This window comes from Barbatula barbatula, assembly GCF_947034865.1.
Source record: "Barbatula barbatula genome assembly, chromosome: 3".
In the NCBI taxonomy this organism is placed as follows: Eukaryota; Metazoa; Chordata; class Actinopteri; order Cypriniformes; family Nemacheilidae; genus Barbatula; species Barbatula barbatula.
The window spans coordinates 13,713,845-13,738,971 of NC_136764.1; the positions used below are offsets into that span (position 1 = coordinate 13,713,845).

Sequence of the window (25,127 nt, forward strand, 5' to 3'; positions counted from 1 at the left end):
AGAGCCCCCTATTGGTCAGCCTGAAGTGCAGTGTAAAGGCTGTGGTGCTTGAGAAGGAAGAGCAAGACAAAGTGACTGGAAAATGTGATGGGGTTTACCCGTGCAAGGAGTGACCATCTGTGGATTGACACCAAGTGCTTTTTCTTGAAAGGATCTACATTACCAAGTGTTCTAAAGCTGGCTTTTCATTCCTCCGTTTTTACCATCTCTTACTTGATCTGCATGTATATTTGAATTCGGTCGTTTGTACCCTTGGGTCACGGTGGGTGTATGGCCGATTAAGCGGGTGGTGGACGTGGACGTGTCGCCATGGCGCTGGGTGCGGTGTGGAGCCGTGTTAAGAATGTGTGCCAACAGAACGGCCTCCTCATCTTGTCAGTATTGGCTGTGGTTATTGGATGCCTGCTGGGCTTCTTCCTGCGATCCAAACACCTCTCTGAACAGGTGAGTATTGGTCAGCTTTGGACACCATTAACTTCCAATGTTTGATAAAGTATACATACATGTAAGTGTGCAGACATTGTACACACAATGTATGTACTCAGGCTAAACCTTTACACATCATACTGTGTAAATAAACTAATTTTGGTCATTCAAGTTAATTGAAGATTATCTGTACATTCTATACAAACTCTCTTTGATTATCACATAATTATGCCACCCAGTTGCCTGGAGAGGATTATCAATCAATCACAAAGAGTACAACTGTAAAACTGCATTAAAGGTCTAAAGTTGAAAATCTCATCACATCACATCTCATCCACCCCAAGCCAAACTCTTCTCATAATTGGCAGAAAGATGGTGTCATGTTTGTCTGATCATTTAATGTTGAAGTCATGAAGTGTGTATTTTTAATGCTTTAATATCTTGTCCCTGCTTAATATGCCAACTCAGCCATTCAAAGCCATTTCTCAGAAAGCGAAAAACGGTTTGTCTGTTCAAAGCAAAAACAAAGCAAAGTTGGTTCAAACAATTACATCATACAAATGTTGTGCAAAAAACATAAAAACATTAGTGATAAAAATAATTCCTCCAAAAGCACAAAAGATAATCTCAGCTATGAAATGTATATAGTTTTATTTCAAAGTCAATGTTTAATTTAGAGCTTAAACTTAGTTTTTCCCTTTTTTTTAAACATGTACTTTATGCATATGTATAGATACCACTAAAGGTATAGTACCCTCCACAAATAAAAATTACTGCAATTATTCACCTTCTTGTCATTCCAGACCTGTATGCTTTTCTTTCTACGGCAGAACACAATTAGATAGAACAACATTGCCCCCATTGACTTCCGTTGTTTGAACACAAAACCACTGAAAATTTCAAAAATACATTATTTTGTATTAAACAAGAATAAGAGTCGTATACAGGTTTTGAATGACATGAGGGTGAACAAATGATTATCATGAATTTTTATTTTTGCTTGCAATGTTGTTCCCTTTAAGATTAGTGGTAATGCTGTGATAGTTCACCCAAAAATTCTGTCATCATTTACTCACCCTTGTGTCATTGTGACTTTCTTTCTTCTGCAGAAAACAAAAGAAGATATTTTGTGCACATAGCACAGGTGCTACAGAGGCTTAAAGTTTTGCAGCACATTTGTGCATAAAAAAACTGTAGTATACTATAGTATTTATATTATAATTCTCTCTCCAAAATATATTTTTCTGTGTTGTGTGTAAGAAAGAAAGTCATACAGGTTTGACATGACAATAGGGTGAATAAATTATGACAGAATATTCTTTTTTGGGTGAACTATCAATTTAACAAAAAGAACCAATTGAAGTCCATACATGAATTAAAACATACATGATCTGCTGCCTGATACTGTATATCAAGCATAATAGAAAACAACATTCAGCAACAGTCCAAACTCCTACCTTACAGCTTACGCATCACCATCCATTGAAAAAATGGATGCATGCCATTTTCCAGTAAATCGCTGAGTGATTAGTAATGAAGCCTTGCATCTTCCTGTCGATTTAGATTACACCACATGGCAGAATACCAGTGGCAGATGCAGGAGCTCCATGCCATCTGTTTTTTAATGTTAGCAATTAGCATAGCAATGCCACAACCATTTGTTAGCATTGATCCTGATGCCACTAAGACGACAGCCCTGATCCAAGCCACGCCGCTCCCATCCCCCTTTTAATACAGACCTTAAAGCGCTTTAACCAGCATCATGTTCCTCAGCTCCTTTTAAACACATATGCTCTTCAAAACGTTCTCTCGCTTAGGAACTGAAAACTGATTATTTATTTATGAAAACTTGCATTGTTTGGTTCTTGGGAGTTTTTCTAATATGTTTGCTGCAAGAGTTGCAGAGAGTTGCAAGAACATTTCACTAAAAATGACCACTTCTGATGTGACGCAGTTGACAAAATATGTAAACACTGTGATATTTAAAAAAAAGTTTTTGAGTTTATGAGTATGCTTTGTATTGTTAAATTGCTGTAATGTTTCTTTGTAACTTTTTTATCTCTACCACTTGGTTTTTTCATTATATTCTTACAAGACATTCAAGAAAAGAAAGCTACAGGCCTGTGATGTCTTCTAATAGGCACTTTATATTGACTTAATTATTTGGGCTTCACTGACTACATCCAGTGACAACCCACACATAAGATCTGTTTTTAGTTTGTGTACCATGAATGTCTGAGCAGTAAACTCATTCTGGGTTTTTTCCTGAAGGAGGTGAAATACTTCCAGTTCCCAGGGGAGTTACTGATGCGGATGTTGAAGATGCTCATCCTGCCTCTGGTGGTCTCGAGGTAAGAACTTTTCTCAGCTCTCTTTCCTGGTTCTTTTCTGCATGTTGTTTAAAATAAACTTCTTGGATGAATCAGGTACAATTAAAGAAATAAACTGCTGTTATGTTATAAACAGTGAGTTTGTCCTAAATACTGAAAAAATCTGTAATTGACCATCATGTCCTTTAAGTCATTCACTATACTCTGCAGCTTTCTTGCAAGACTTGCAAGTGACATGCAAGTGAGCTTTATCTAGAAACTTGGCCTTATCAACTGTTTGTTTATACATTGTAAAGTTTAGACTGCAATAAGATACAGTATTTTAAATTCAGAAATCAAATCTGCAACAGTATCTTATGTCACTGCAATTATGCTTTCCAATTCTTGGTGGTTTATGATCTTTTGGACAGAAAATATAATCACTACATATTGCCTATGTTTTGCACACTACATATAAAATTTAGAATTTTTGAGTGTCAAAATACAGTACGCTTAAATATGTGTGTGTATATACTGTACATTCATATATTTATAACTTGATATCGAAGTCGTACATATTTTAGGAAGTGGCTAACCAACACCTTAAAATCCCCACCCTGAACCTTAAAATCACAAAGTGGCAATACATGGGCCACCCTAACCGCACCCCTAAACCTAACATCAGAAGAAAAGTCAAATCATTATAACATGTACAAATGAGATCGTAGGAATTCACACAAATGGGCCACCTCGTAAAATAGGTACGAATTCCCATCAGATTACGTTGATCTTTATTTATACATATGAAAGATACCGCATATTAAAACTGAACCTCGTGCTGGTTAACACAAAAAAAGTTGTGCTGATTGACACGAAAGAAAGGGGAAATTTGTGTCTATAAAAACGAATCAATAGATTACATTTCGTGACACAATGAATTCCCGTGAGACTGTGTTCTGTATTTTGAATCTTGCACTGCATTGTGTTTTGGCCATAAAATAAATAATGTCTTGGCTGAAAATGATAGTTTTGGAATAGTAATTCATATATTTAAAACAATATCACAATATGACAATATCTCAAACATAGCAGTTGATCTGTCACCCATGATAACACATATTTATTAATACTGACCTGAAGTGTAGATCAGTGTTTGTGACCAAACACACACACACACACACCAGCGAAGAGGTTTTACCTGGTCTCCAGCCATCTGGGACAGAGACCAAGAAGCATTGGCCACGTGAAGGTCAGGATAGTTAAAGGAGTAGTTCACTTTAAAAATACATTTCCATGATAATTTACTCACCCCCATGTCATTCAAGATGTTTATGTATTTTTTTCTATAGTCGAAAATACATTTTTGACGGTTGAAGGTCAAAATTACAGTTTCAGTTCAGCTTCAAAGGGCTTTAAACGATACCAGACGATGAATTAGGGTCTTATCTAGTGAAACGATCAGTCATGTATATGCTTTATAAACACAAATGCTCGCCCTGCTTTGTTCTGCGATGCATGTTCATGAGGTCACGCTTGACGTAGGCGGAAGTACCGAGTCAGTGTTTACAAGTTGAACGTAGAAGTTTTCAACATAATTACGTATTACGTGAAGTCATGAACGCGCATTAAAATTACTGATCGTTTTGCTAGATAAGACCTTATTCATCGTCTGGTATAGTTTAAAGCCCTTTGAAGCTGCATCTTCAACCGATTGGAGTCCATTGAAGTCCACTATATGGAGAAAAATTCTGGAATGTTTTCATCAAAAACCTCAAGAAAGCAAAACATAAACTTCTTGTATGACAACAGGGGTGAGTAAATTATCATGCAAATTTATTTTGAAAGTTAACTTCTCCTTTAATTATCTCTAATCTGATGGAGCTACAGGCAAACTAAGCAGTGGCGCAAAAATGGGGTAGCCTATGCAGTATATGCGAAAAACCTTTTTTTATTAAAAGTAATTATATAATACATTAATTATATACAATTATATAAAACGTTTAAGTTAAAACAAATCTAGAATTTTAAACAAGAAATATATTTTATTTAATCAAGTTATTATGTAAACCACTCACTCTGTGAAAGTCACATGACCAAATGGATCGACCAAAAGATGTCCTGAGGTGCAGAAAAGAACAAGAAAAACATGTTAATTGACCAGTAAAATGTTGACAACAATGTCCAAGTGGTATTAAGTATACCATTAGCAAGTTATTTAACGAATCTCAGTGCCAGCAGGTCATGACTGAAGTGCCCTTGATCAAGGCACTTTACCCCTGATTGCTCTGCAGTAATGTGCCACTGTAAAAAAACTACTTGTAAGTCGCTTTGGATAAAAGCGTCTGCCAAATGAATAAATGTAAATGTAGTGTAAATGTAATTTCCACTGGGGACAGGGGGGACATGTCCCGTTCACTTTTCAAATTCCCGTTCGTGTCCCCCTCACTTTCAAGTTTGCGTGCACACTCTAAACATAGATTACTGAAATATTGTTTTCAATCATGTGGTTTTGATTATAATTTAATATAGATATGTTTTTACGTGGTCGTTGTTACTGTAAGCTGTTTTCTTTAAATGGACGTATGGGGAAGAAACGCGTAACGCGTGATTTATTACTTTTTTCGTTTAATAAGGACTTGTTCTTTTAACAGCAGTTAGTGTTTATGACAAGGCTTGACTGAAACATGGGCTTCCCTGGTCGTTGTTTAGGTACGTTAAACCAGTGGTGTATTTGCGTGATACGTATGTATACGCCGTATACCCACTAGAAAAGATCAAGGATTTCCGTATACCCACTTAAAAAAGTGCAAGGATAGGCAACTACGCGTTTTGTGTCGCAAAGGTGTGACGCACTGACTTGTAGTGTTTACAACGTTCTTTACAAAGCCACATGCTATTGGACCCTTGCGCGAGTAGATGAGTCTCTACAAACAGCACAAGCTGACGAGATTCCGTGAGGACAGTGAAATAACGCGATTATTGACAGTGTGACAGAGACAAGAGAGCAAAACAATATAATTATAAAACAATTAAAAATTCTTCGTTCAATGTAAGTGAGTTTGTCGTACTTTAATGATGTTGTGTCTTCATAAAATATGAACCATAAACTATGTTTTCAAGTAAGTGGGAAATCCAAAGATCTTTTATTTATTTGAGTTACAATGTATGTTATCTGTCTTATTTTGTTTTTAAATAAAACTTTAATCATACAGTTTCAGTAAAAGTATATCTAACATACGCTACAATTCTATTGTTGTTTTCATAGAATACTAATAAACCACAAACTACGCATTTGCTTTAAAACAGGACAAACTTTTTTTAATTAAATGTATTAAAGGTCAAAATTATAGATTATATAAGTGAAACTCCAAAAATGCAATAAATATTATTTGCGGTTTTACGCCAAAAGTGATCGTGCATACCCCTCAGAAAATGTGCAGTTGTGCCCTTGACTGGAAGCAAAAACCTCAAACCTTAAAAGTAGCACTTACAATTGACCTATCGCTAAGCCCCTCCCGCCAAACGCAGATGAGCCAATAGCAGCAGAGTATAACGGGGACCGGAACTCAGACAAATGTGGGTATCATCGCCATAGAGAAGCATTATAAAATTCGAAGCTCTCATCATTTTTACGGTGTTTTATGCTACAAAAATGGTAAAATTATATGCTTAGGGTACTTGTAACACTGGTTCCAGGTATTCTGAGAGGATGGGGAATGTAATTTATTTTATTAAATTTGCTAAACCTAAACAAGCCTCTCCATCAGGGTTGACTTTTTTTGCACATAGCACTGGTGCCACAGAGGCTTAAGTTAAAGTTTTGTAGCGAATTTGTGCATAAAAAAACTGAAGCATAGTATTCATAATATAATATTCAAGCCCGTAGGCAGGGGGGGTTCGGGTGGTTCGAACGAACCCCTCCTCACTGCCAAAGGTCCAGAATTTAGGTCGTTTTTTTCATGTGATTATTGTCATCATTGTTTTAATCAATGCTTGACAAATTTCTGGGTTGCTGTTTCAAATTAATATGATTATTGTTGCAGGACATGTGTGTGTGTGTGTGCGGGCTGTTCATGCAGACAGAGAGAGTTCTCGCAATACACTTTTCAAAGAAACGTGAAGAAGCATCGCTTCTGAATGATGCGGGGGGAGGGGTTATACATATATATTTTTTATCCACTCAATAGTCTACAACAGGGGTCCCCAAACTGTGGCCCGCCCACAGATTTGAACCAGCCCTCTGAACAATGCCTTATAGTGTGTTCACACCAAACGCGAATGAAGCGTTAAGCGCGAGTGATTTACATGTTAAGTCAATGCAAAGACGCGATGACCTACTTGCGTGAGTTGAAAAATCGGAACTTTGGCGAAAATTCGCGCTGCATTAACCAATCAGGAGCTTGCTCTAGTAGGGCCGTGAGCGAGCGTCAGAAGCCCCTCCCATGACGCGAATTCGAGTCTTTTTTTTTAAATATAGGCCAACAGTTTCACTTATATCATGTCTATATTTGATAATAAATATTGGCTTTCAGACCCAAATTCTCTCAGTTACTCACATAGCCTAATTATTTGTTAAATTCATAACGTAACATTGCAATAGAACTGACGCGCGAACCATCGAAAAATTTCTGAGGTGACAAAATGGCCAAGCGGTTGGGAACGAGAAAGGCTAATTAATATGCATAATATGCATAAGAGTAGCACTAAACTATTAACTATTAATAAACTATTCTTCCATTAGGAGGCATAATAAATATATTTCAAATCATAATTAAATCTCCACAATAATTCAAGTAGTACCTCCGGCCCATGTAATTTTCTGTTACAAACTGACTCGGCCCCCCATTAAAGACAGGGAAAATTATGTGGCATTTGCAGAATTTTTTTTTGGGGACCCCTGATCTACAATATAATAGCCATATAAACGTAGCGTAATTATAATAATAAAACATAGCAAAGAGGCATTGACAGAGAGTCAAGAAATGATGATGAGAAGAATTATTATTAATATTTCAGTAAAGTTCATTAAATCTATTCTGTTGTTAGTGTGGTCTTTAAACTTATGAACTGTGTATGGACTGACAAAAGTATTACATGAGGAAGCAATTTGACATCAATGCAATAAATATTTTAGGTGCATCAAAAAGCGTGCTGGTTAAGATACCAGCAGACAAGCTAATCCAGCACAAATTAGTGCATAAAAGGTCACCAAAATGAAGTAATTGAACCTCATAATTAAATACAAAAGGAGGAGAAAAACTGCAAAAAGGTCCACTTTTAAAAAAAAGAACCTCCCCTTTCAATAGGCTGGCTATGGACCTGATATTTATTTAGGGGTACTACAGTATTGTTTAACATTACTACAGTAAATATTAAAGTATACTATAGTGTTTACAACAGTTTTACATTTTCTACAAGTAAATGATCTGTTTCATCTGGTTCAAATTAAGCAGACTTCTGGCGGGTCGTCACAAAGATTGTACAATTCACTTAGTAACTTGAAATTGACAAATATAAATGTCATCCACCATTGTTTATTTCATATTTAATAGAAATCAGACTTTGATTTTTGATTCAACATAATTTTGTAAATACACTGAACAAAATTATAAACGCAACACTTTTGTTTTGGCCCCCATTTTTCATGAGCTGAACTCAAACATTTATGACTTTTTCTATGTACACAAAAAGCCTATTTCTCTCAAATATTGTTCCAAAATTGTGTTAGTGAGCACTTCTCCTTTTGCCGGGATAATCCATCCACCTCACAGGTGTGGAATATCTAGATTCTGATTAGACAGCATGATTATTGCAGAGGGGTCGGCCACAATAAAAGGCCACTCTAAAATGTGCAGTTTTACTTTTGGGTCTGAGGGATCTGAAATTTTGAGCTGAACTAAACATTATGCACAGGCGTGCCTTAGGCTGGCCACAATAAAAGGCCATTCTTAAATGTGCAGTTTTATCACACAACCACATTTCCACAGATGTCGCAAGTTTTGAGGTAGCGTGAAATTGGCATGCTGACTGCAGGAATGTCCACCAGAGTGGCTCCCTGTGAATTGAATGTTTCTCTAACGCCGTCTTCAAAGCCGTTTCAGAGAATTTGGTATTACATCCAACTGGCCTCACAACCGCAGACCACGTGTAACCACACCAGCCCAGGACCTCCACATCCAGCATCTTCACCTCTAAGATTGTCTGAGATCAGCCACCGGAGAGCTGCTGCAACAATCGGTTTGCATAACAAAAGAATTTCTGAACAAACTGTCTCCGTGAAGCTCATCTGTATGCTGGTCATCCTCATCGGGGTCTCGACCTGACTATAGTGCGTTGTCGTTAACAACTTGAGTGGGCAAATGCTCACATTCAATGTCACTTGGCACTTTTGATAGGTGTTCTCTTCACGTATGAATCCCGGTTTTCACTGTACAGGGCAGATGGCAGACAGTGTGTATGGCGTTGTGTGGGTGAGCGGTTTGCTGATGTAAACGTTGTGGATCGAGTGGCCCATGGTGGCGTTGGGGTTATGGTATGGGCAGGTGTATGTTATGGACAACGAAGACGGGTGCATTTTGAATGCAAAGAGATACGTGACAAGATCCTGAGGCCCATTGTTGTGCCATTCATCCACGACCCTCACCTCATGTTGCAGCATGATAATGTCACGGATCTCGGGGAGAGATCTCAGGGGAGAACCCAAACACAGGCAGCCACAGGGGTTAAGGGGTTTAACAAGGACTTTAATAATAAAACAGGAACAAAACAAAACCCCACGAGGGGGTAACAAAACAGAGTACACAATAAACTGAGGACTAACACTTGACAAGAACTTTGACTACAAAAAAACACCTAGACTAACAGACCACTCACACTGACTAGACTATAATAATAGTCACTCCACAACATGGCATAAAGCATGAAAGCATGAACCAAGTACAACAAACCAGCACAAGACAATAGACAAGAGGGCATTAAATAGGGAGACTAACAAAGGAGATAATGATGGGCAGGTGTGGGTAATGCGACACAGGAGGAAAGCTATACTAAAAACGAGAGGGGCGGGGCCAAATGACGAGACAGGAGAGAACGGATATTATGTCCTGATTGACCATATGTTCCTCTCCACATAAAACACGTGGGTCTGTCATGATTCCACCCCTAGACCAGAAAATCAAGACAAGAGCAGGCAGAATCATGACAGATAATGCATAGCCCCGTGTTGAAAGGATCTGTACACAATTCCTGGAAGCTGAAAACATCCCAGTTCTTGCATGGCCAGCATACTCACCGGACATGTCACACATTGAGAATGTTTGGGTTGCTCTGGATCGGCGTATACGACAACGTGTTCTAGTTCCTGCCAACATCCAGCAAGTCCACACCGCTATTGAAGAGGAGTGGACCAACATTCCACAGGCCACTATCAACAACCTGATCAACTCTATACAAAGGAGTTGTTTTACTTTCCTAGTTGTTCATGCCCGTATCTTTGGATTACCTTGTCGTGTTTCATGCATTGTTATTAGGTAATCTTGTTCCTGTCATTTTAGTGTAAGTCTAGTTTTCTTAGTGTCCCCCCTTGTGGAAAGTGTATGTTTCTAGTTCATGTTTTGTTACTGTCATCCCCATTGTGGGTCTTTTATTTATTGTTATTAAAGTTTCGTGTTCCGTATCGCAGCCTGCGCTTGTGTCCTTCCACCCCAACCCTGACATCTTGATATGCCACACCTGTGCGGTGGATGGATTAACTCGGCAAAGGAGAAGTGCTCACTAACACAATTTGGTTACAATATTTAAGAGAAATAGGCCTTTTGTGTACATAGAAAAAGTTTAAAGTAATTAGTTTGAAAAATTACTATATCAATAATGTGTTATCTTTTCAGATTTACCAAACAAATTTGTCCAGGCCATTTTAGAATATCTTTGTAGAATAAGAAGTAATTATCTTTCCACAGCTTCTTTGCTGACATGTCAAAGGCATGCAAGTATACATGATACAATAGTTTTAAATTTCATCACTCTTCAGGAGGACTGAAGCATTATTTCATTGAGCTGTCAACAATGTAACACCTGTAGTATTATTTGGGTCAGAGAAACTTCACCACATGCAACATTTCAGATGCAACATGCCATGTTTATGGCTTTGGCAGTGCCTTGTATAGTTCAGATAAATAAAAATGCCATATTAATCAAATGGTATGCAAGGGCTTAAGGGCAAGAGCAGGTTCTGTGTTCTGTCCTAATTTTTCCACCATCTGCCCACCAGAGAAGCGGAAACCAGATTATCTGATGAGCGCACTGGATGCAATCACAGGCAGCCCAGCACTTTCTTTACCCCGTGTGTATGTGCTTTCATATGATGCTTATCTTTAATCAATGGCCACGACTGTAGGGATACATAGAGGAAAATGTTGTTAAAACATATGCAATGTGTATACAGACATCTTTAATTTGACTGAATAGTTACAGTGTAGTTACATTTTATCACGTCATACACCTATACAGGCATGTCCTTTAATGAAACTCGATCAACTACAAATCTCCATGGCCTGTACTTCTACATTTTAATACATAGATTATATGTTCAGATTCAGAATATGTACAGAGCATGATGAAGGGAAGATAATCCTCCTGCTTTAAATAAATCCACCAGTTTATTTTTGAAAACTAAAATTTCAGAGAATGACAGCAAATTTAAAGGAAAAACTGAGAAAACTATCTATTATATATAATAATTAACAAAGAAATGTAATGTCAGCTTTAAATTAAATAGGGCCGATAACATTAATGGTACAAATATTTGCATGAAAGGGGAACTTCAAAGGAAAACCTTCCGTTCTCTTTTGATTTTAGTATTCCAGCAAAGTGCTGGAAAAAAAGTGTTCACAAAAACAATATGATATAAATGCAATAAGATATTGTAGATTTTCTGTCTCTTATCATTTATAGTTACATACACTTTATTATGTTGTGTTTTAGGTTGTATAGTTCATTAAACTGAAAAGTATGTGTGGGTACACTTAATCTTCCCTCATACATCAGTAAAGTAAATGAATGAAGGTTTTTATAGTCCAAGAGTTGTTCATGTATATGTAGAGTTGAAATCAGATTGTTGGTTATGACTGATTAGCTCTTCCGTTGACTACATTGTGATGTGAAACGCAGCAGGTTAAAGCATTCTACGACATGTACAACATTAATTCTTTCTGCTATTGCATGGGACCCCCAGGACTGCGCATTTGATATACCTTTTCGTCTCTATCAAACACTAAATATTCAGTACATCAGCTCAGTAATAGAGCCTATATGACTTGAATTGGGTGTCTCAGATTAGTAGGACAATACGTCCAGTACCAAGAAACAAATCTTGTCTTGAACAATATTGCCTTAGATCAATAATTCAGAAATTGTTTCTGAAATAATAATATCTTTAATAAAAAGCTATTACAAAGATTTAGCCCATAGCAGTGTATCCCAAATCTGAAAAAACACATGCATCTATCCAGTAGAGTAATCCATGTTCCCTCCAGTGGGTTAATAATAGTGGGCATTATGATGGAAATGTGTAAGAAATGTATGCATGTTTCAAACTTTATTTCAAATATTAATATCAAATGGACAATTTTATAATCATGTTCCTAGACATTGGATACATAAGAAAGGTTATGAGATCCACCTGAGGACACCGTGTTGTACGTAATACTAGATCACAGTCTATTCCATATTCTGTCGGCTATGAGGTTCTAAATGGTCACAGGTGGAAAAAAATATGTTCTTGTCTATAAATCAGAGACCCTGTGGGATTATGAAGAAAGTGCATTCAATTACATTCCTTGAACCCCCCTCCAAAAAAACAACTATAGGGTTTCTTTCATAATGAACTCCTATAGTTTCTCCTTAGATTTACTGTACTCCTTTAAAAACTTTGTTTCAATATGACACAAAGATTGCAAAAAATCCAAGAACGGCTTTGAATTGAAGGCTAAAAATGTTAGTTATTTCATTAAGATTTTATTTGAACCTGTATTGGGATTTTCATCTTTGCTTTTTAAATAATAATTCCTAGAAAGATTCTATTAGGATTTTTATGACTCATCTTTTGGTTAATATAAATGGTGACTTTAATTTTAAGGATCAGAGATGGTATTATTATATGACATTTTAAGGATGAAAAGCTTCTGAATAGAGAGCATACTGCACCCTTTTTAGGAAATACATCTTGTATACCTGGAGTATAATATACCTGGAGACAGTTTCAATAAGGAGGTTCAACCAACACCGAGTTAAAATGTGAAATCCGAGTTGATTTACACCGAGATGCGAAACTTTGAGTTTTTGGTTTCAGAACAGCTAATTTGAGTTAGTTCTATCAACTCTGTGTAGGCTTACCTTGAGTTAAGCGCTTGCAATGCAACAACGACAGGCCATGATCAATAAAGGTTTGATATTACAATTTATCATGGCAACGGCACCAAAGAAAACACAACATGGCTGCAAAAAGTTCTTGGGAGCGAGGCTCGCTTTACGCTCTGCATACTGTGGATCAACTTATGTGCTGATTAATTAAATAAATAAATCAGTAAATTAATGAATAAATTAATGAGACAAAATACTTATGATTTCACTGCCCATCAGTGCTCTAGTGATAAGTGTGAGACATCATGGTGTATACAACACTTGTTAGGGTGTCATCTGACATCTAAGCCACCTGTTTATGAATGCATGTGTCAGCTTCAGAAATTATATTACTTCACTACCTCGTATTACTACACTTTACAATCTTGCAGTGTTTATGGTGTGATTATATGAAATTATATTGCTAAAGAAACTATAGATCTTACACAATAAAATAAAAGACATTAGTTTGGTCTTTCAGTTTTGAACAATGCTCAATGTTTTTGTGAGACGGAAATGATAACATAAACTATATGTTTATGGTATCTTTATGATGTTATTCTCTTTTCAGTTTGATGTCTGGTCTAGCAGCACTAGATGCAAAGTGTTCCAGTCGGTTAGGCATTATGACAATCTCATATTATCTCTGGACGACCTTTGTGGCCGTGGTGGTGGGCATTGTCATGGTCATCATCATCCACCCTGGTGGAGCTGCGCAGAAGGAGGACGCTGAGGACAGCGGGAAACCCATCATGAGCTCGGCAGATGCTTTGCTGGACCTTATACGGTAAGACTACTATGGAGATGCTGTGTTAAAATATATGATCAACATGAACTGCAATATTTCAGTAAATATGCGAAAAATATATATAACATTATTGCAAGATTAATTTTGCTGGTCAATGTACAGTCATATGTTTGCTGACCCTGACCTTGACTGAGTCACTTGTTTCAATTAGTTAACCATAAATATTCAGGTAATTTCCTAACATTTTCAGTGATAGGATATAGAGGTTGGAGATGCCCACTCACCTGCAGGGATATACGAGTGCTTGTTGAATCTTGAGAGTAAAGATAAGCCATTTAGTGTTTGCTTGTGTGAATTAGGGTGGCTTGCATTTAGAGTTTAGCTTGCTGACATTGTGTCACTATTCTAATTGGTCAGTGGGACAGTTTTCAGGTCATGTCAATAGAATTAGCTCAGCCACTATCCACATATCACAGAAACTAAGAACAGACAGAAAACAGAAATCAACAGTATGTGCCAATAGAGTGAGAGAGAGACATTTGTGTGAATTTAATAAATCAGGTTCTTTACCAGTGAGTCTCAGCATTTGTGTATATATTATAGGCAATATGATTCTATGCAATTTAAATCTATTTGAGTAGTTGTGAATACATAAGAATATGAGTCAGGGATCGGAATCAGATGAACTTGGATGTGGGTCAGTTCAGGGTAGGCTCACTGAGGACTCAACCTGATTACTGATCTGAGCCTGAGACCATATGGCCTTTAGTGAGGTGATGACAGTGGACATACTGTACTGTACAGCTATTTACATACAGCCACAAGATAAGCTCTGTTTATTACCAGTATATTTCACAATAAAAGCCTTTGAGAATAGAATGAAAGAGGCACTAAATTAGCACAGGTGATCCCTTTGAGAGGGGATTTTCATGCTTTTTTTAGGGGCACTGTGTTGACCGGCACATACAGCAAGACACTGATGGGGTTTCGTTAGTTGATTTTGGATTATATACAGTATGCTTTGCTGGTGATGTCAGAGAACATTCTTTTGAGCAGGAAATACTTTTGACATATTACACATTAAAACCACTTATGTTATGTTTGGTTGTGTACATAGGTCCGTGTGGTAGGTCAAAATTCACAATAGTGTAATATAATTAGGTCAGAAAAACTTTGTCTAATAAACGTAATATTATTTTCATAAATATTATTTTGTGTTTTGTCCTCCATTAGCAACATGTTCCCTGCCAACTTGGTTCAAGCTACTTTTCAACAAGTGAGTTTTTTTCTGTTTTGCTGCATGAACTGTGATTGCAATGCTTTAGATATTTAATCGAAAACTGAAAAATAAGTGAATAATAATGTAAAGAAATTTACGGTAATATTTTAACTCCAGAGGAGGCTACCATCGTTTAATCTGAATCATAGCATTTGCATACATAGAGCCTTGGGAAAAATGAAGGGACCACTACCTTCCTGAATTTGTTATATAAATGTGTTGAAGCGAATTTATAACATTTTTGTTTCATTCCGGGTGAAATAGCAACAACATTTCGAACAAGAATAAAAATATATACAGTATTTGAAACCGGGCAAACTGGCCGCAAAAAGTTAATATACATGTTAAAACAACACAATAGTAATGTTTTACATGTATTTCAGGATCAGTTAAAAAAATTTTTTATATGATTTAGTTTTGTTTATTTCAAATGTATTTCTCATGCGTCTTTGCATTCTCACAGTCTTTCACATTAGTTTTTGTGATGTCATTCAGAAGGTTTGTTTACGTTGACATTCGAAAGACACTTCAAGGACTGGAATTGTCACAATATGTACATGAAGAAATGCTGATGCTGAAACACTTATACATATATTATTGAATATATCATTGCATTATTTTATTCATGATGCATTCAAGATCTCATTCATTTGAATAACTTACTTGTTCCCAGAGAATTCGAGATTGTGGCATTTTTTGCCCAATGCTCAGTTGAGCTACAGGAGCTTAAGATTACATTAGATTCAACTTTATTGTCATTACACATATACAAGTACAGTGTAACAAAATGTAGTTTAGGTCTAACCAGAAGTGCAATTAGCAAGTGCGGATATATAAGCAGGATATATAATATTAATGCTTTATTATGAATAAAACTTTCTCTCTTAATCACATGATAGTATCGCACAAGAAGCATCCCCATCATGAAGCCCAAACCCACCATCAGTCAGGACATACTGGAGACCACCACAAAACGGGTCTTCATTTATGGAATCCAGGATGACAACGGCACAGACATTCAGAACTTTTCCCTTGACCTGACGCCTCCTCCTGATGTCGTCTTTAGAACGTTGCCAGGCACCAGTGAGGGAATGAACGTCCTTGGTATAGTGATCTTCTCAGCCATTATGGGTGAGTCAGAGCACCAATGCCTACATTTATATTTAGTATTTGATGCACAAATGTTCTTATTAAGTATATGTTGCTTAGGTATCATGCTTGGAAGAATGGGACCAAATGGCAGTGCTCTGGTCAACTTCTGCCAAAGTCTAAATGAAGCGGTGCTGAAAATTGTGGCCATTGTTATATGGTAAATACAAGACCTCTTTAGCAATTCAGGGTACACAGCTTATCACTAAACTAAATTTATAATGATACATCTTAACCTGTGAAAAAGTTTTTTGAATTCTGTGTATTTCTGCTATAACACTATAGGTATTTCCCATTTGGGATTGTGTTCCTGGTAGCCGGAAAGATCTTGGAAATGGATGACCCTTCAGCCATGGGAAAGAAACTGGGTTTCTACGCCATCACTGTGGTCATGGGGCTGGTGCTTCATGGCCTGTTCATCCTGCCTTCTATGTACTTCTTTATCACCAAAAAGAGCCCCATCGTATACATCCGAGGCATTTTACAGGCCCTGCTTATATCATTAGCCACTTCATCCAGGTAAATAATCCTGGATGTTTTACACAGAAATATCTCATAATACTGTGTTACTGTGTTGTTTCCTGTAATTTACGTGTGTGCTACAGCTCTGCCACACTGCCTATCACCTTCAAGTGCCTCCTGGAGAACAACCACATTGACAGACGTATCATTCGGTTTGTACTTCCTGTGGGGGCCACTATCAACATGGACGGTACTGCTTTGTACGAGGCTGTGGCGGCTATATTCATTGCTCAGGTCAACAACTATGAGCTGGACTTTGGGCAGATCATAACCATCAGGTATTTCCCACGAAAATGAACCTCTAACATTAAGAAAATTTACCAACATCTTCATATGCTATTGAATTTGTACTCAAAGGTACCTGAAAGAATGCCATGGTAATATTTTGTTATGTCTAAACATTTTTGTACTTTTTGTAAGTAAAATTTCATCCAGTTGAACTCATTAGCACTATTTATCACATATTTATTTTGTGAGCAAATAAATACAAGCTTTTTTATCTTTATCCCTTATTTTTACCTTTTCAATTCAGCATCACTGCTACAGCAGCCAGTATAGGTGCTGCGGGCATCCCACAGGCTGGTTTGGTAACCATGGTAATAGTGTTAACTTCAGTAGGACTCCCTACGGATGACATCACTCTCATTATCGCTGTGGACTGGGCGCTGTAAGACCTCCAACAGTTTCAATTAGACTGTAGATAAACTTTAAAACTTTCTAAACGTTTTGTTTCCATAGTTTTCATTAAGAATATAGTCAACGTCTATTATGTTTGGCTTGGAAAGTTTTTCCATCTTTTCACCAGGGATCGCTTCAGGACGATGGTGAATGTGATGGGGGATGCTTTAGCCACAGGTATCATGGCACATATATGCAGAAAAGACTTTATAAAGGAGGGAGAAGAGGTACAAATATGGTTATGGGTATTTATATAGTCTCTTTGGTACTTGGCGGCCATCTTGGTTATGCTCCTAGACAGATTCAAAGGAAGTTTTTTTTTTACAGATCCCTCTCATCTGTGAGACCAAACCCATGATCAGCATCCAGCAGATGATGTCCTACCAAAAGAACGGCTTCCAGCCTCCTCCACCAGGCCCCACAAGGAAACCCGATCGCCTCTCGCCCGATGTGACCCGTCTCAGACAGCTTGAAGAGGGCATCAGGCCTGAGAAGAAGTCCTCTCATTTGTCTCCACGCCATTATAAAAGAGAGCACAAAGACAAGGACCACTGTACCATTGACATGAACGGTCTGGAGACAAACGTCTAAACTCACTCTGAATGGGACCTGTGTACATACCTCCCTCCTCAGAGACAAAACTAAAACACCAGGAGCTCAGAGAAACCAGACGTTCTACCTTTGGATGTTGAATGTGTTTGTGGATCTCTTTGTAGGTTCTGAAGGAGGTTTTGACACCCCAGGGATCATCTTAGCCATTAAAGGGCCGTAACAGGGTCCTGTTTCCTTTAAATATCACAGAACAGAGATTGGGCAGGTGTGAACTATCTGTGTATATATAAGTGCTTTGTAATTGTGTGTTTCTTTGTTATCGTCAGGAGACTAAAGAGGCTCTTTACTGAAACCACCTCTTTACTGACGTCTATGGACAATATATGTATGAAATGGGGATATGTTGTTTATTTGAATGTGTCACATTTCACGTGCTGCTGAAATTTCATCTTTCTTTTTCAATCTTTCTTAGCGTTTTGAATGGTTTGTTAAATGGTTCTTTAATTATCGGAGAGAATAAATTGAAATGAAAGATGGAGATGTTGATTTAATTATCACAGACCACATACTGTACAGTGGCCTCGATAACTATTAGAATGGCATTCATACGCTTTTACGTGTGGTTTAAGTGTCTGAATATTTGAAGGATCACAGCACATGAAAGAGGTTTACTGGAAGCCGTTTTTCCTCCAGTCCTGGATATTATGAAACAGTGAAGATCTTATTGAATATAAATGTAAGTATGTTTAATACAAGTAATGCACTATATTTTATTATAAATATGAAATTAAAGATGTATTTGAAAATCTGCAAGTAATTTTGTTTAAACAGAGATGGACAGGAAAAGTTCGTGGAACTAGTTGAAAACTAGTTTAATACAAGGTTGTGGAAGAAATCGGTTTTAAATGCATTTTACTTGCCATTTACAGTCAAGGCATCTGTATATCCAGGAACACGCTGAATGTGCAATTTGCTCATGAATTAAATGCATCTCTAAAACATAATCAAACCTTTATTATTACAGTAGAATGACAGCGGTTTAAGAAATATTTTTTAGGATTTTTTACAGATTAAACGAAAGTTGAAAAACTAGCTACAGGCACATTATAAAGGTCAAATCAGTTGAACTAATTACAGTTGCACAGCTTCACTGCAAAGTCTCTTACTCGCTTTCGATAAAATTGTCTGCATAATCACTAAAATGTAAATAAAAAAAGCCACTTGATTGATGCCACTTAGAAGATAGTGGATCACATTGTTACTTTTTGAGTAACGCTGTCATGCTTTGTTTGCACTCTTTGTTGCAAAAAAGCTGTTCTTTGGTTAAATTATTAACAATCAAAATGCATAAAAAATGGTTTATGCAAATTCTGTTAGTGTAAACAAATAATGTAATGTAATAATTTCCTTCTTTTGAAATTAGCATCCTTAAGCATTTCACATTTGCACTGATATTTTTTGCTGGGCAAAAGATGTCACAGCTTGGCTTTGCCTGCTGTCAGCTGTAAGTTCTGAAGCTTCATTGCCATTCCCATATTTCCAGTTATCTTCAGTTTTCCTTGAAAAAATGCCTTAAAATAGGAGAGAAAGAATGAATTAGCAATTGGTAGAAAGAAACTTGAACATTCAAAATAGTTTAGTAATATATTGTAATATATGGCTTATTCATTGAAAAAATTATTAAAATTATAACATGGCTAATTAAATATCACGTAGAAATCGATTATTTATGCCTGCTGTTACAACATCTATTATGATATTTGAGTGTCACTGTGTCACTAATTTGAGAAATGCAACTGCAGTCAAAGCATTTGATGTAAATGTAGGTGGTTGTTAATCACTACAGAATTTCTAAGGAATTATAAAAACATATATTTCAACCTATCAATACACGGAATGTTTTGAACTTAGACAGAAGACATTAGAAGCCATTAGTCTAATTTGGAATCACACAGATTTTCAGAAGGTAACATTCAAAATGACAAAAACACCATTTATCTGTCTGTTATATAGACGTTTAAAAGAACTATTAACAACTAATATTGTTCAGAGTATGTGGGCAAATTCTCCATTCTACACGAACTATGTTTACCAGTCGATGACAGATAAACTGATAAAAATTTACTGTATGATGTATCTAAAGCCGGGACATTGAAATGTCAAAGTAACTGCATGTTAATCTCCACACAGATCAGTCTGATGAATTGACTGTACATCACAGCCCACAGGTCATCCCCGACAGTGGACTAATCTGAAATGCTTCTGTGGAAATGTTATTGACCAGCATTATGGCTTACAATTTCTATTCATCAATCACAAATGTCATCCTTACGAACACCTGACAGGATTTCCCAATGTATGAGCAAAACTACTAGAGATACTTAGCAAACACAACTAGTTTTAATCTGACATACAGTAGATGACTTTTGTGTGTTAGATTAGATTAGATTTAGATTCAACTTTATTGTCATTACGCATATACAAGTACAGTGTAACGAAATGTAGTTTAGGTCTAACCAGAAGTGCAGCTAGCAAGTGCAGGATATACAGTTAGAATAAATACAGAATACAATAGTGAGAATATAATACAGTGGGCATGGACTATAAAAGTATTTTGCAGTAGGAATGTTCTATGAAAATATGACAGAAGGTATATACTATGAACAATATATACAGATGACTATATACTATGAACATTAATGTACAGGTGGATATGAACAGATAATAATTTAGACTAAAATAGTCCAAGTGATTTAGGTATGCATAAATTATTGACATTTGGCTATTAAAGTTGCAGTGCAATATGTGAGTTAATGCAGTTGTTGAAGTTACAGTGCAGTGGATGAGTTAATGCAGTTAATAGGTTGCAGTCCAGAAGTTATAACCATGTTCTACCAGTTGAGCTCCACTTGTGACACTGTTAGGAAATACTAATGCTTGCAAGGCAGCAAAAGACTAATAATAATGTCATCATCCTCAAGCATGTTGTTTTTGGACGCACACAAAAACACACTATGTTGTTTGACAGCAATTATGAATGTATAAACATGAGCACAGAAGACAAGACCAATCATGATTCAGTATGAATGTAAAAGATACACGTAAAAACAAAATGATTTAACTTAAGATTTCAACATGCATTTTCATGATAATTTACTCACCCTGTTGTCATCCAAGATGTATATGTATTTTTTTCTTTAGTCGAAAATAAATGAATGTATTTGATGAAAACATTTGATGATCTCGCTTTGCAGAACAGAGCAAGGCGAGCATTTGTGTTTATAAAGCATATACATTTTTATTGTTTTTAGAAAATGACCGATCGTTTCACTAGATAAGACCCTAATTCATCGTCTGGTATCGTTTAAAGCTGCACTGAAACTGTCATTTTGACCTTCAACCGTTTTGAGTCCATTGAAGTCCACTATATGGAGAAAAATCCTAGAATGTTTTCATCAAAAACATTAATTTCTTTTCGACTTTTCGACATCTTAAATGACAACAGGGGTGAGTAAATTATCATGATGTTGAAAATGAACAATTCCTTTAAGTTAATAATAAAAAAAAAATAGATTGGATGCTTCCATACAGGGTTAGGAATTTTGATCTAATCTCTAACCAGAATGTTATAGAATCAATACAGTGCATTGTAAGCCCTACAATAAATAATACTGTAAACGTACTGTTTGTGGATTCATCTGTCCTGTCATCAAGGCCAAAAGATCAGAGTCAGCCATAGCAATGGTGCAGTCTGCATTTTTTCCTGTGAGGGTAGAAAACATTTTTAAGTTATTGGCTACCTGTCAAATAAAATAATTGTTTATTAATAATAAAATGAAAAAATGAGAATTGGATAGTTTAACAGGGACTGGGGATATGTTTGAATTTTAAAAGAATATAAATATAAAATTAGTCCTCACACCTGCATCATTAGTCACTGAGCCTTTGCCGTTTTTTACGTCCACTACCCACAATGCCTCTTTTCCACCTGGACCATCCTTTACTTTAAAGGCAAACACACCTGCGATTTTCTTGACAACGTTCTCTCCATCCTGTGAGAAGTAAAAAAGGAAATTGATTTGTCCTACTGAAAAGCACTGGTCGTCCAACTTGACTTTAATAGAAAAAGAAATCACAGCAAAAATTGGCTGTTAACACCTTAACATGCAGAGAGCAAAAATAGGCTTAATATTGGACTTCAAATTACATTTCAGATGATAACTCTTAACATATACTTCATTTACCATTGCATTATCTTTATCACAATCCTAGCACTCAAGATCTTCATTTAAAAAGTAATTTTATGTATATTCAGGCATATTATTATGTCTAGGAAATTAGCCACTCGAACAGGTCATTGTTGAATCTTGATCTTCTGCCATCATTTTTATGCTTTGTGGGTGTGAAAGAGATGAACAAAGCCCAAACCACTGTCATTTTACAGAGAACCTTTTTATGTTATAGTTGGTGACAGACAGCCCATTCTGATGAATTACCTCTGCTAGTTTCTTTTCAATCTCTTTGAAGACTGTGTGAGCTTTGAATCCTGCGAGTTCACTGGATGCACTGGTAGGAACTGCAGCAATACGAGAACTAAGGACATTTAGTACAGAAAGTTTAGAACCAAAGTTTGGACGAAGTCCAAAGTTCTGCTTTTCAAGTATGTAAAACTTTTTTTTTAAAAGGAAAAAGGTATGATGCATATAGAATACGTGTAGGCTAATATGTGTAACAGGTCATATAGCCCTAACAGCCTTGGCTTTTGGACCCAACTTCAGTATTAGAACAAACATGAAACTAACCAAATAATAATTAATATAATATTCTAAATAAAACTTAATTTCTAAAAATGTATGTCTCTATTAAAATAGAGATCTAAAGGGCATTTATGTATTTCTGATCAAACTTAAAGCTTACTTAAAAAATAGCTATTCCATATAAATAGATAAAAGGAAACCTAAAAATATCTTCGCCAGTCATAATACCCATAGAATGCATTGGCAAGTCCTTAATAATTTAGTTTAAACATACCTTGTTTCCTGAGGGAACCCCATCCTGTAGAGAGTGACCACCACCGCTCCACCAAGACCAATGTTGTGCTGCAGGGCGACCTTTGCTCCAGGGACCTGCCGAAGCCCCGCCTCCCCTCTCAGCTGCCAGCACAGCTCTGCACACTGAGCCAAACCTGAGCCGTGAAAACAGGCCACAGTTCATCCACCACACGGTCTTCTGCCCTTTATGCTCTAAATCTACACTTCACAGTTGCTTTCGCTGCATTCCATTATCTGTTGGTTCCTTTGTCAATAAATAATTACTATGAACTCAGTGCCAATAAAAATGTCATAAAGGGGATAATGAAGTGTATATGACCTTTTTTCCCTATAAACTGTTCTTCAACAACAAGAACTACGGTAGCAATAGTATTACCAAAGCCACAGTATTGATTAGTACATTGTACCACATTTTAACTAACAAGAATAAATGAAGCTTAAAGTGAAATTTTGAATATTTCGAAAAATTTTGTTAACAGTCCGCTAGCATTGATTTGGTGTCCATACAATAGAAGTGAATGTTAGCCGCTGCTGTTCGGTTACCAACTTTCCTCAAAATATCTTCCTTTGTGTTTTGCAGACATAAAAAAGTCATACAGGTTTTAAATGCCGAGGGTGAGCAAAAGATGACCGAATTTTCATTTTCAATAGATTAAATAAGTTGAGTTATTTTCATTCTCTTGTCATTGCCTTCAACACTGAATCAACACTGCAAGGATGACCGGTGACTTGACACCCCACCTTAATCCGTCATTATGTATCTGTGTTAACGCTTAGGCTGAGCATTTCATCCTGTTGGGTTAAACTGCTTGAAGTTTCGCTCATTACCTCAACAAGATAAGGGATTTAGAGTAAGACCTTTTCAGGCAGCCAGTGCAGGCCAGTGACCCTTAACTGTTTGTGGAAGAGCCGAAAGTCCCGAATGTCATTAAACTGTTAAAGTTAAGCAATTAGAATCACTGTGTGCAGAGTAATCTGATTGTAAAAAAAACTGAATTGAGGTGCGAGCATATGTATGACTAAACATTGACATCATCTGACCTTAACCTCCTCCATATGACCACTACAGTTGTTCATTCAAAACAATGATGGGAAGTAACAGAGATGAAAGAATAAAGAGGTTAGACGGATGAAGAAAAAGCACACTTTATACTGGACACAAACCAGTTTAACATGCCCAGGTTATCTCGAGCCAGGTTGGTTCATTATTTGAGAGAAAGGACTCCCCCTGTTGGCAGTGAGTAGACTTCAGATAAAAAAGTCCCATAATAACTGTGGTTAATAATATAAATATTAGACATGTGACAATTTACTGGAATTGACAACAGCTGTGATATTAAACATTATCGATATTCATACATATAATAATATTGTAAACTATTCAACACCAATTATAAACCAATTCAATTTTGCCTTAAGAATCACAATTAGAAGACCCAAATCATCTCTCTGACTCCCTACAATTGTATTTTGAGTGTGATGCACAGACCAAAATTGTGATACATACCAAGTAAGCAAAACACAAAATAAACTAAATGAATTTGAGCTTAATTTGCATTGAACCTTGAAAATTTTACCTGTGGCTCCAAGAGGGTGTCCTTTTGATATGAGTCCTCCACTGGGGTTTACCACCCATTTACCACCATATGTATTATCACCCCGATCAATCAGCTCACCAGCTTTACCTGGAATGGTGAAAAAAAGCCAAATAGTTTTAGGATTGTTAAATGTTTCTAAAAGAAAATCAGTTTTAATTCAAGATATATCTTATAGGTAAAAAGGGTAAAGGTCCAGTCTTACCCTCAGGACACAGTCCCAGAGCTTCATATGTGATGAGCTCATTGGCAGAGAAGCAGTCATGCAGCTCAATGACATCAACATCTGACGGCCTCAGACCAACCATGTCAAAACACTTCTTAGCAGCATCACGGGTCATGTCATAACCAACCTATGGTGGACGTAGAATGGAGAGTGGTGAAGAAGAATGGAGAAGAAATAGTAAAAGCATAACTGAC

General features: G+C 36.7%; 2 protein-coding genes across 2 annotated transcripts in view; one reads left to right on the top strand and one right to left on the bottom strand.

The window, feature by feature from the left end:
- slc1a7a (solute carrier family 1 member 7a) lies at window positions 1-19,056 on the top strand. Its single transcript, XM_079453348.1, has 11 exons — window positions 1-444; window positions 2,698-2,777; window positions 13,705-13,920; window positions 15,115-15,157; window positions 16,060-16,291; window positions 16,370-16,469; window positions 16,595-16,828; window positions 16,915-17,109; window positions 17,364-17,498; window positions 17,637-17,736; window positions 17,837-19,056. Exons 1-11 carry the CDS (start codon window positions 310-312, stop codon window positions 18,098-18,100), a joined length of 1,734 nt encoding a protein of 577 aa, XP_079309474.1. The 5' UTR covers window positions 1-309; the 3' UTR covers window positions 18,101-19,056.
- The window catches only part of scp2a (sterol carrier protein 2a), a 9,634-nt gene continuing 3,562 nt past the window's right edge, over window positions 19,056-25,127 (bottom strand). Inside the window, exons 10-16 of the mRNA XM_079453349.1 lie at window positions 24,913-25,060; window positions 24,690-24,797; window positions 23,093-23,246; window positions 22,558-22,654; window positions 21,984-22,113; window positions 21,745-21,824; window positions 19,056-19,632 (exon numbers count right to left, since the gene is read on the bottom strand). Coding sequence (XP_079309475.1) covers window positions 19,537-19,632; window positions 21,745-21,824; window positions 21,984-22,113; window positions 22,558-22,654; window positions 23,093-23,246; window positions 24,690-24,797; window positions 24,913-25,060 — 813 coding nt within the window. The 3' untranslated portion in view covers window positions 19,056-19,536. The remainder of the gene's footprint in view (window positions 19,633-21,744; window positions 21,825-21,983; window positions 22,114-22,557; window positions 22,655-23,092; window positions 23,247-24,689; window positions 24,798-24,912; window positions 25,061-25,127) is intronic.